The sequence below is a fragment of the Cheilinus undulatus genome, linkage group 22 (genome assembly GCF_018320785.1).
Source record: "Cheilinus undulatus linkage group 22, ASM1832078v1, whole genome shotgun sequence".
Lineage (NCBI taxonomy): Eukaryota > Metazoa > Chordata > Actinopteri > Labriformes > Labridae > Cheilinus > Cheilinus undulatus.
In genome coordinates this window covers 32816044-32827235 of record NC_054886.1, presented here as the reverse complement: position 1 = coordinate 32827235, position 11192 = coordinate 32816044, and the positions used below count along the sequence as shown (strand labels likewise).

Below are 11192 nucleotides of genomic sequence, written 5' to 3'. Positions count from 1 at the left end.
CTCACTTTTGAACAATGAAATCAGCATCACAGCAAACACAAAAGGAATACAGCTATTGGGTAGTGTGTGCAAAAGTGAAAGCAATCTTCGCTTCTAGTACAGCACCAATTCCAAAAAAGCTGGGATGCTGTTTAACCCCTTAATGCACTGATCATCAACTGGCGGCCCGAGGGCCATATCAGGTTCCCCAAAGAGTATCCTTTGGCTTTAAATGTTTAGATGTTTAGTTTTAGAGTTACTTAAAATGTGTTGTTTTTACAGGAGTTCACTGTCATTATTTGTAGATATTTAAAAAAGGGTTAAGGTTGGCAGAAGTGCTGCAGAATTAACAGGATAAAGTGGTGAAAGCAGGTTACAGAGTAGCAAAAATGGGTGAAAAATGGCAAAATGGGTTGTGAAGTGGCACAAAGGGACAAAAAAATTGGCAGAAAAGTTGTGAAAAGAGGTCAAAATGTGGCAAAATTTGTAAAAGAGGAAAAAAGGTGCTAAAGGTATCAAAAATTGGCTATAAATGACAAAAAAATAGTGCAAAAAAGTGATGAAAAGGAGTTAAAAAAGTGGCAAAAATGGATAAAAAAAAAGGGGCAAAAATTTGCTTCAAATTTGTAAAAATTGTTGAAGAAAATGTAATGAAAAGGGGTTGAAGAGTGGCAAAAAAAAGAAGAAAAGTGTCAAAAATGAGTTAATATTAGTACTGAATCACAATTATGGAAGGCCCGTTCTCTTGCATCTGCTGTGTTATAGATAATAGGGATACATCTCACTGGTAATGACTAAAAATGTCCTGTGTTTTAAAAGAAAATACAAATACTACTACAATGATATTTCATTCAGACCAAAATATTTATGTAACTTGTATGTGAAAGTCCGGCCCGCAGAGTTTCTGCCTGGCCTTGTTCAAATGGACTTGATGACCCCTGCCTTAATGCCTATTGTATCATATTGGATACACACTTTTATGAGACCTCTGTCTAATCAACATGATCCATGAATTACTTTAAACATTTTAAATGATAAAAATGTCCTCCAGTGAATTATCAGTTGCTAATATGCCTAATGTATCAAATACAATACAAAGAAAATATAATTGCTAAATTTTATGGCAACTTTTCTGTTTTGGATTTTAGTAGAAGCTTAAATAAACATGTCAGTTTCAAAAAAATAGAAATTTCTGGCTATTATTTGAGTAATCAGGCATCAAAGGGTTAAAATGAAGATTAAAAACAGAATGCAACGTCGGGCAATTCTTGAAAACCCATAATTTATTGACAATAGAACGTAAACAACATAATAGATGTTGACACTGAGACATTTTACCTGTTCATGAAAATATTAGCTCATTTTTAATTTGATGGCAGCACGTCTCAAAAAAGTAGGGACCAGGTAACAAAATGATGAAAATAAGGTAATGATGAAAAACAGCTAGAGGGGAATATTTCAACTAATACGGTTATATGGAAACAGGTCAATAATATGACTGGGTATGAAAGGAGCATTTTAGAGAGGCAGGGTCTCTCAGGAGTGAAGATGGGCAGAGGTTCACCAATCTGTGAAATGCTTCGTCTAAAAATTTTGCAACAGGTATACAAAAAAGTTCTTCAGTGCAAAATTGTGAATACTGTGAATATCCCATCATCTACAGGAAATAATGTTAACAAATGATTCATCACGACAGCATGGCTTCACAATAGAAGAGTCCAGGTCCTGAACTGGCCCGCCCGACCTTTCACCAAGAGAAACATTTAGAGCATCAGAAAAGGAAAGATCCAGCAAAGACACTGTTGAGCTGCTAGAATATTGCATCAGACAAGAATGGGACAACATTCCTCTGCCAAAACTTCACACAGCTTTAAATACACCTTTGGAGGCTTAGTGCCTTGCTCAGGCTCGTCAGCAGTACTCAGGAAGTGAGCTGGCACCTCTCCAATAAACAGTTTGGTAATGACAGAGACTCCAACTCTTCAGTTACCGACTCAGGTCTTTATATTTCAAAACTTTAAAGTAATGTTGTGTCATTAGACAGCAATATCACCATGACTCAACAACGGTTCATTCTAGCAAGTTAACAAAGATCTGACTCACAAAAATATGTCGACTCATATGCCCTAAATATATCAACATGTAACAATTATACATTTTTATTTAAACAAGATGTAATTAAAACTTTTTCACTAAATTTTGTATCATTGTTTATTGTATTACTTTTGTTTAAAAAAAAAAGGAAAAGGGAAAAAAGGAAAAGAAGTATAATATGTGCACTATGCAGTCATGTCAGCCATTCATTTTTTATTTTAAAAGCAATGTGAAAAATCAAAGCTAAAACAAATAAAAAGACGTAATTGCTGTTAATTTCAATTTTTGGTTGTAAGTTGATTGTGAATGAAAGCATTACATCATTAAATCCATTGATGAAATAAACTACTATTTACTCCTGCGGCAATAAAACAAAAAGAATGGCTATGTTTCTCACTAAGTGTATGTTTATTCATATTTTTGTGCTTTACTTGGACAAAACCAAGAAAGTTCTCGAACAATCCACTTAATTGTTTACGCTGTGTTTAGGAAAATTTACAGGCTGAAGGGTTGCGTCATACACAAAGGACGTTATCCCCTCCCATCTGATTGGCTAGAACAACAAGATCCGCCCATGGACCCGCCCTACTGTCCCTCATCCTGAAAAGTCATGGCGCTGGCAGGCCCAGACATGTCTCAGAGAAGCCGCGTACTACTGAGTAATTGGAAGAGACCGAACAGAGAGCGACTGTCTTATCACCGCCAACTCTATGAAGTATTTTGGGGGATTTGGGATGGCTCTCCGTCTCTGGACTTTCGCTGCTCCCTTCAGTGTGCTGGTCTGGACGGTTGTTGACGGTGAGCTCCTCTTTTCCGCTTCTTTTCACTCGCTGGTGTTACGGTTCGATTAGCGACCCAGGTAGCCGGTGGCTGTAAACGCAAGGCACATTTGGTTGTCATAGTAACAAGAGCCGTTGAAAACGGCAGAACTTAAAGCTAGGGTCTATTTATGTAACTTTTCATTGTAACGTCAAATGATATCCATCATTCGTGCCTGTAAAGAAAATAAAACTACGTGTTTTTCTCTGTTTAGGTGCTTTTGTGACAAAGCGAAGCACTTCCAATCGGCTTGTTGTCATCAGTTTTGTAGGTCACAAATAACAGCGTAACACCGGTTAACTTGTAAACAAACTCTGTGAGCGTCGACGTTTCAGCCGCCCTCAAAGTATTTTAATTAAGTAAAAACTGTGTCCACACATGTTTTTCTAACAAGTTTTAAGTATTTTTTCCAGCACAGTGACTTAAAAGAGCTTAATCAAGTCAATAACTAAAAACATGCGGATAACGGTAACCGGAAACGACTAATAAACGGCAAATCTGTAATGTCATTATTAGTATTTAATGTATTAAAATTTGACCTTTTTTATTTGACACACGTTTAACGTATCTGTAATGTCTGAACCACTTAAGCAGAATTTGATGGGAAAATGTAAGAAACAAAATGGCTATATTGTCTGCTTTGGGTACATGAACGTATGTTAATGAATTTTTTAACCACTTTAAAACTTAGTGTCTCCTTAACATTGTAATTTCAAGGGTTTTGTCTATTTTTCTGTTTAATACTATACATCTAAATGAAACGGAATGGTTTAATTGATTATATAATTCTGCACTTTAATCAGAGGTTGATTCAATCATGACTCAGAGAGAGTAATCAGGTGGTTCCCACAGATGCAAGGCTGAGGTGACATCATATGATGACATTTATGAGACTTATAAAACCACCAGTACATCAATCTGCTTATCTGATGTCTAAAAGCTTCAGTGAGACCAAAAAGGCAGCATCTTGTTTTTAAATGTTTGGGACACATCCAAATCATTGGTATGCAGAACGGTTGAATAGTCCTGAAAAACAGCCTGTTGTCAGTTACCATGACAGGATCAAGCTCACATTACAGAGTTTGTTCTGCCTCATTTAGATGTTAAATTGCATTAAAAACTTCAAATAGATCCATGGCATCACTAAAAGTGAGTCATTGCGTGCCATCTAGTAATTTTGAAATTCAACCTTGTTATTGTACACATGCAATGAGGGAAATAGGCAGATATCTTCATCACCTATAGGTCGATATTTACAGCTGATATAAACAGCAGTTATAGGCCAATATTTGCAGCAGATTTATACAGATATTTACAACTGGTATAGACTAATATCTGCAGTCTATATAGATCACAATTAACAACTGAAATAGGCTATTATTTAGAGTGATACAGGACAAAGTTAGCATTTGATATAATGCCAATGTTTACTGCTGATATAGACAGATACTCACAACTTATCCAGGCCAATTACAATATAGGTATATCTATACAGGTATAGATCAAAATTAACAGCTGATATAAGCAGATATTTACAGCCAACATTGACAGTGATTTATAGCCAATATAGGCTGATATTTACAGCGGATATAGGCACATATTTAAAGCCAATGTTGGAAGATTTTTTACAGCTGATATGGGCAGAAATTTAGGTATTTTTTGTAACACCAAAAGAGAAACTTGATATTGAAAAAGAAAGCTGAAACAAAGAGACAGAGATGCAAATAGTATTAAATCAGCAGTGCGTTCATGTTGTACTTCACTGTTTTAGGAGCATTTTATACTCTTAAATGTATAAGGTATTGTGACACATCATTGTGTCAGGACTCTGTTTAGGACTTTCATGTGCAGCGTTGAGTGTAAAATGCTCCCATAGCTTCGCATCGTCTGCCACCGTTATGCTATATTTAGTTTCCATGTCAGCCTATTTCTAACATATTCCTCTGTTTTTTTCCAGGTCAGCATGTGATCGGTTTTCCTCATATTATCACCGTCCAACCAGGTGATGATGTTGTTCTGCCGTGCCATGTGGAGCCTAAATTCAATGTGAAAGCGAAGACGATTGAGTGGTCCAGGCCCATGGATCGGATGATCCAGGGGGAGTATGTCCACCTCTACAGGAACAGGAAGGACATCCCAGACGGGAAGATTCAGTCGTACATTGACAGGACGTCACTCTTCCCAGACTTGCTGATGGATGGGAACATTTCACTGAAGATCAGAAACATCACCATGGAGGATCAGGGGACATACAGATGCTTCATCCCCAAACTGAAGGGCGCTCCAAGAGAGGGCTTTGTGATGCTCGTAGTTGGTGAGTTTATTGATGTTTGTTGTCCAGACGGTGAAACAGGCATAGCAGGAGCTCAGTCCCCTTTCTAACTTACCCCTACCATTGATTTCAAGTTCCCCTTTGCCTTCTTGAAACAGCGTTAAAAGGGGTAGTGGAAGACAGCGTCCACTTGTACTGGGGTAAAACAGAGACTCAGCCCATGTAGTAAATACTCATTAAGCAATGTCAGAACTGTAAAATGACAAACTGGAAACCTCTCTGCTGTAATTTAGCTGTCTGGACTTGGCTAAGTTTTGGTTTCTTGATTGTTAAAAATCTTTTGTTTTTCTAGATCCAAACTTTGGGATGACAACAGAGACACCTCTGGATCCTGAAACTCCTGATCCAATCGATGACGTTGATGTAAAAGGTGAGGAAATGCTTCAGTCCGTAGACAAAACGCAGTCAGGAATCTTCAATGTAGTCAGAAGTTTTAATGTTTATTCAGAAGTCATGTAAACCTTGTCCTCTCTTTCCTCCACAGCCGGTGGTCGACACCATCATTTCATCTGGGTCTCTCTCATGGTCCTCTGCCTTGCCTTAACCCTGGGTGTTGGAGTTTCATATGTATGCAAACAAAAGTACAGAGAGGAAAAGGCAGATCTAAAGGAGACAGACTTTGTTGCTCTGAATGCCAATCCCTCTCCAGCATAGCCTCCGGCTCAAACACACGCTCACAGTTGATGTTCTTGGAGTTAAGTTCTCTTGGATCTTCATCGACAGTTCAGGAATTCAAACCTGCAGAAAAACGGGCAAAACTGGTCCGAATGGGTCATCAGGAGGGATCCTTATGATGGAAACAGATTTCCATCATAAAAGAAGGTAAGTCTGATTTAATTGTGAGCTTTTACCTCTGCTTATTTCTGTCCTCAGACTTACTTAGTTTAGATAGGAGATCAAGTGCCATGTCTCCACTTGCTGAAATCTGGAATATAACCTAAACTTTTGCATGATCATTTATTTATTTATTTAATTTTGAAGCAGCAATCTAACATGACTGCTTTATTTTTTCCCCAAAGCTCCCCTGAAGACCTTTAAGGTTGTTAATTCAAACCCCGAAGGAGTCTCATGAAGATGGATTAGTAGTGGCCGATTTCCCTCCTTAAAGCTGTTCCGAGGCTCTGAGGATCTTCTCGGCTGCAGGATCATTTTATACCTCTTTATTTATTAATAGAAAGAACCTGAACTTCATGGGATCACAACTTTAGTTTCTTTAAATTTTACCCCTGGTCCGTCATTCCTCTTGGAAAGTACCCAACCAGAGACGATAGCTACCTTCACCCTACCTCAAAAGGACTAAATAGATATTTATATATATTTTTTTACATATACATTTATTTTTTTATACCCAAACCTTTATTTGATGGAGGCCTCTGATTTATCCTCTTCCTGACCAAAGGAGGACTGTTGTGAGTGCCATATTTTGTGTTTAAATGACTAATTCACAGCAGACTGCTGTTTCATTATTTAATACTGAATATCACTGGGAACATTTCAGTTACAAAGCCTTGTTTTAAAATTCCTGATTGAAGAATATTTAAAAATGCAAATTGATGTGGGTGGAAAACCATTTTAGTGACATAAAACCAATCAACAGCCATTTATTGGCAAAATAGTGTGCATTTTAGGACATTTGATTTAGTTACTGTTGATAAAAGACATGTTTGTTTGTTCAATCAAAATGTCTACCAACCTTGATGTATAAATCAAATTGAAATTTTGCCAGTTTGCCAGAAAAGTAGTTTATTTGTATTTTTCCATGTTGTCCGTTTTGTATGGAGTATGGATTCCTAGCATCCATTGTTTTTTCATTTAAATTAGTGCTGCATAATAAATGCAATTGCAGCTGCAATCACATGTCAGACTGTGTAATTACATAATTGCATAAAAGGCTGCAATTATTTTTGTATTTAGTGCTTGAAAGAATTACAAAAGTCAAACGCCTGCAGAAAGGGCGTTAAGTTTACAATAGTGCCACTATTTCACTTTGTAGAAATACCTTTTATTTTTGTCAGAGTATTACTGTAAAATCTCAGGTTTTGTATTTTTTATGCTACTTAATATTTGTATGTTTAGAGATGAGAAATGCACACTTCAAAATGATTATTATTCTCAGAATTTTATTGATAAATAAGCAAGCAGACTCATGGTATCGATTATGTTTTATTGTTAAAACAATTACAGTATTGTCCAGTAGAATTGCAGTTGCACATTATTACCAGATCATGCAGCACTAAGTGAATTATTCATTATTTCAACTTTTATTGTTATAAAATATTTCAACTGACCAACTTTGTCTGTAAGATGTTATAAAAGGCACAATCTAGAGTTACCAGCAACAAATGCTTTGATTTCAGAGAATTTAAAAAAATGTATTTATCTAAAAAATGAATGTGAAAATTTCAGACAAAAACATTGAGGTACCAAAAGTTTTCAAGCCTTGGAAAAACAGTTAGTAGCTAAAAAGTAAGTTATTTTTGAGAGTATTCAATATCATCAATACTTATTTATGTACCATGAAATGAGATTAGAGGGTGAGAAAAGTCCGTAGAGGCTAAAGTCAGAGTTAGCTGAAGCTGCCTCTCTTTTCAGATGGCGACCTGGTCTTAACTGTTAACCTAGTCTATACCAGGTTATCTTAGATCTAAAGGTTGAAGAATACGTTCATGGAAACTTCTGGAATCAGAGCCTTGTGCTTGTAAACTGCAGGGACAGTAATAGGGCTGAATGATTTGCGAAAATAATCTAATTGCGATTTTTTTTTTCCCAAAATATTGCAATTGCGATTCAACATGCGATTACTTTAAGGTTCCTCATCTTCTGTAATATTCTACAAACATTAGCAGTGAATCATTCTGTATTATAACCAAAGCAATACTAGATAAATTGAACTAGGAATGAAAGATTGAAAACAAATCTAATTATGATTTTGGCTTGTATAGCAAATTTGATATCGATTGCTATACTGAAGGGATGATAATTTTTTATGTTATTCTTATTTTGATCAAGAAAATCATTTAAACAAACAGAGAAATTAGGATTTTTCTGGACTATTTTGAAACAAAGAGATCTGTATATATGCACAATGTGTAGAGATATGTAGAGACTTGTATTTTCAGGTTCAGGCTCACTATCCTGAAAAGTCTGTTTGACACAGGACTGGTTTACAACGTAAAAACAGTAAAATCTTCAGGTATCAGGATGTATTAGCCTTATTTACCTCGGCTTTGATTTGGTGGTTATTTCCATGTGTTTTTTAGGCTCTCTGACAGATAACTGTTCCTGTGAAATGGTCCATCACTGGAAAGGTTTAGGAGTTTTTCTCTAAAGTTTCCACATTTATACTAAACGAGAAGCAGCAGCCGTTTATCCAGTTCTAAATCCGTCTCATTCATTAATAAACAACCAGAGATTATCTGATGTGTTTTTCCCCTTCAGAGCAGAAGTGATTTTTGATATTTATTCATCATCACTTCTCTTTATTTTAATCTGATTTTGTGCTCAAACATTTCACAACTGAAATATTAGTAAAAGCATCAACAGCAGGTTAAGCTAAAGTCTTCTGGTTTTTACAATCAGTAATAAGCAAAAACATTTACAAATATCTGTTATCCTCACAAGTTGAGCGTTTTTATTTTTTAAACCGTTAAACTTGATTTTACTCACTAGTCTGACTCTGTTTATACTAAGAATTTACTTTATGGAGCACTTTTATTTCAAACAGAAACGTGTTAATGAAAGCTGCTGCTACAGAGTTCAGGTTACTCTGTCCTGAATTACTAAGAGAATTAGAGGAATGCTGTCTGAGTTTGACTCAGACTGGTGGACAGTCATTTAGAACTGAAATGGTCTAATCTCTCTGAGCTTAGTCTCTGGTTATTAAAAGTGTTAGAAATTTTTGTACTTTCCAAAACAACTGAATGACTCCTCAGTGAGGACGAGACTGTATCACTACAGAATATAAGCTAAAACTGTCCAACACAGGTTTTATTTTGGTTTTTGAACCATGTAAATGTAAATGATGTAACTTTATTTTGAAAAACTTACCAGTTGTGGGATTGAGCGATTCCCACTTCCTGACCATCAGCTGTAATCGTGTGTTTGAGCAGGGAACTATGTCTGTAATCAGCTAGATTAAATGCTTACCTGTTACTATGCTGGGTTTTTCTTTGTAAAGTTCTGTCTCATTAAAGGTGTGGTTTATAATTGTTTAAAGACCAAAACACCTTATATACCTGTCATTATTAATTTTATTATGCTGTTTAATGATTAAACATGTCATATAAAGCTGGCTTTGAACATTCCCTTTATGGGAATTATATTTATTCTGGTTTTGTATTTTTTATTACCTTATTCATTTGTGATGTGATGTTTTTGTTATTTCTGTCTTAAAAAGTCAGTGTTAAGGATGCAAAGAAAAAGGTTTACAATAAACTTTTCAATGCAAAGAAGTTAATTCAATCCGTTTATTTTTTATGAACAATATGTGGTTTTTCCTTCTTAAACTATTAGTTTCAAACACAATCTAGCGGTACAATAACTTTCAACAGAAAGAATGGGGTCCATTACATTTCCACAGAGTGCCCCGTCACTGCTTTCAGCACTATGGAACTCTGGCAACAGCCATGAGAACTAGCTCACACACCAGCCTTCAGCTAGAAAGAAGCCAGTTAGCCTGTACTATGTCGATCGACATGCTTCTTAATTCTTCACTGCCTTTACCACCCTCCGTTTGTCAAATGTTCATTATCATGTGGGGGGGCATGGGCAGTTTCAACATTAGGCCACAGGAGGTGGGGGCCTTGAGCTCCAAGGGGCCTCAAAATATAGTCATTATAGGTGTGCTTCAAATATGAGGTATTGGTATGCATTTGAAATTACTTTCAGTTATCAATAAGTGCATTTTAATGTAGATGATGGGCTATGTATGAAAAAAACAGCATCAGGATGGATATTAGTTATACAAAAAGTACCTGACAAAGGGCCGTGTCCCCTACAGGAAGGTGCAAGACTCTCAGTAAGTCCCCAAATCTCTTCATATGAAGGTGAAAATAGCTAAGTCCCAGACAAACTGAAAGAATTAGTGGTGTGTGTTGCTTTCATTTATGTGAGGGGCTTCCATGCTGGCCTCCAAGTAACTAAAACCACCCCTGATGGGGAGGCAGCTGCAATGAGAGGAGAACTTTGAATGGCTCCAAAGCACATCAAACTGAACTACAAATGTTTGCTGTAGACTCAGGTTAAGGTTAATCTGGATCAGTTTGTATACGGGTTAAATAACATCCGTCTTTCATTATTAAAGAATTTAACAGGTAAACGTCCAGGTCTGGGGCTGGTATCTTCCCCACAGCAGTGGAAGCTTTTCTTGCCTGGGTGGTTCCACAAGGGTGTCAAGAAAATAAATACTTAACCAAACTTTTTGTACCCATCAGTCATGTCGACTTTTTAAATATAGGTAAAAAAAAAAAAAAAAAAAACTCAAGATTAAAAAAAATCACAGTGATTACCCTTTAAAACAAACAGACTTCATGTCAGGTTATCATTTCTCACTACAGGAACTTTAATTCAGAATATTTTGTTATGTATTTTCCTCATGTTCCTTTGCCTTTTAAACATTATTTGATGCGCTGTACCATCTACAAACACTTTCTAACCATCTGCTGCTGTTCTGTGGCTCCCTCTAGTGTTTAAAAATAAAAGTACAGCCATTGTCCAACAGCTGAAAAGATGGTGTCACTTTCTTGATTTCTTTCTGCCAATATATTAAAAATGACAATTTGACCATAATGGATGTTTTTTCCATTTATTAAAAACTAGAACCACTTCAATAATATGAAACCCCACAATAACCTCCAAACTACATGTTGAGTCTCATGTATCTTATGTAGTGTGCAGATACAATACCAGAATTTGAACAGCAGAAATTTCAGAAATTATCTTGAATAAAAAAATCAAACCTTTTAAAAAA

At 36.1% G+C, this 11192-nt stretch overlaps 1 protein-coding gene across 1 annotated transcript; it reads left to right on the top strand.

The window, feature by feature from the left end:
• Positions 1–2669: 2669 nt before the first annotated feature.
• On the top strand, positions 2670–9639 carry LOC121504893 (myelin-oligodendrocyte glycoprotein-like). The gene is made up of 5 exons (XM_041779986.1): positions 2670–2871; positions 4850–5206; positions 5517–5594; positions 5709–6046; positions 6244–9639. Exons 1-4 carry the CDS (start codon positions 2784–2786, stop codon positions 5876–5878), a joined length of 693 nt encoding a protein of 230 aa, XP_041635920.1. The 5' UTR covers positions 2670–2783; the 3' UTR covers positions 5879–6046; positions 6244–9639.
• The last annotated feature ends 1553 nt before the right edge of the window (positions 9640–11192 follow it).

Bases quoted from the DNA above. Each gene is read 5' to 3' on its own strand.
- LOC121504893 (XM_041779986.1), top strand. From the start codon at position 2,784: ATGAAGTATTTTGGGGGATTTGGGATGGCTCTCCGTCTCTGGACTTTC. The intron at 2,872-4,849 runs GTGAGCTCCTCT...GTTTTTTTCCAG, and splicing joins GGTCTGGACGGTTGTTGACG to GTCAGCATGTGATCGGTTTT. The intron at 5,207-5,516 runs GTGAGTTTATTG...TTGTTTTTCTAG, and splicing joins CTTTGTGATGCTCGTAGTTG to ATCCAAACTTTGGGATGACA.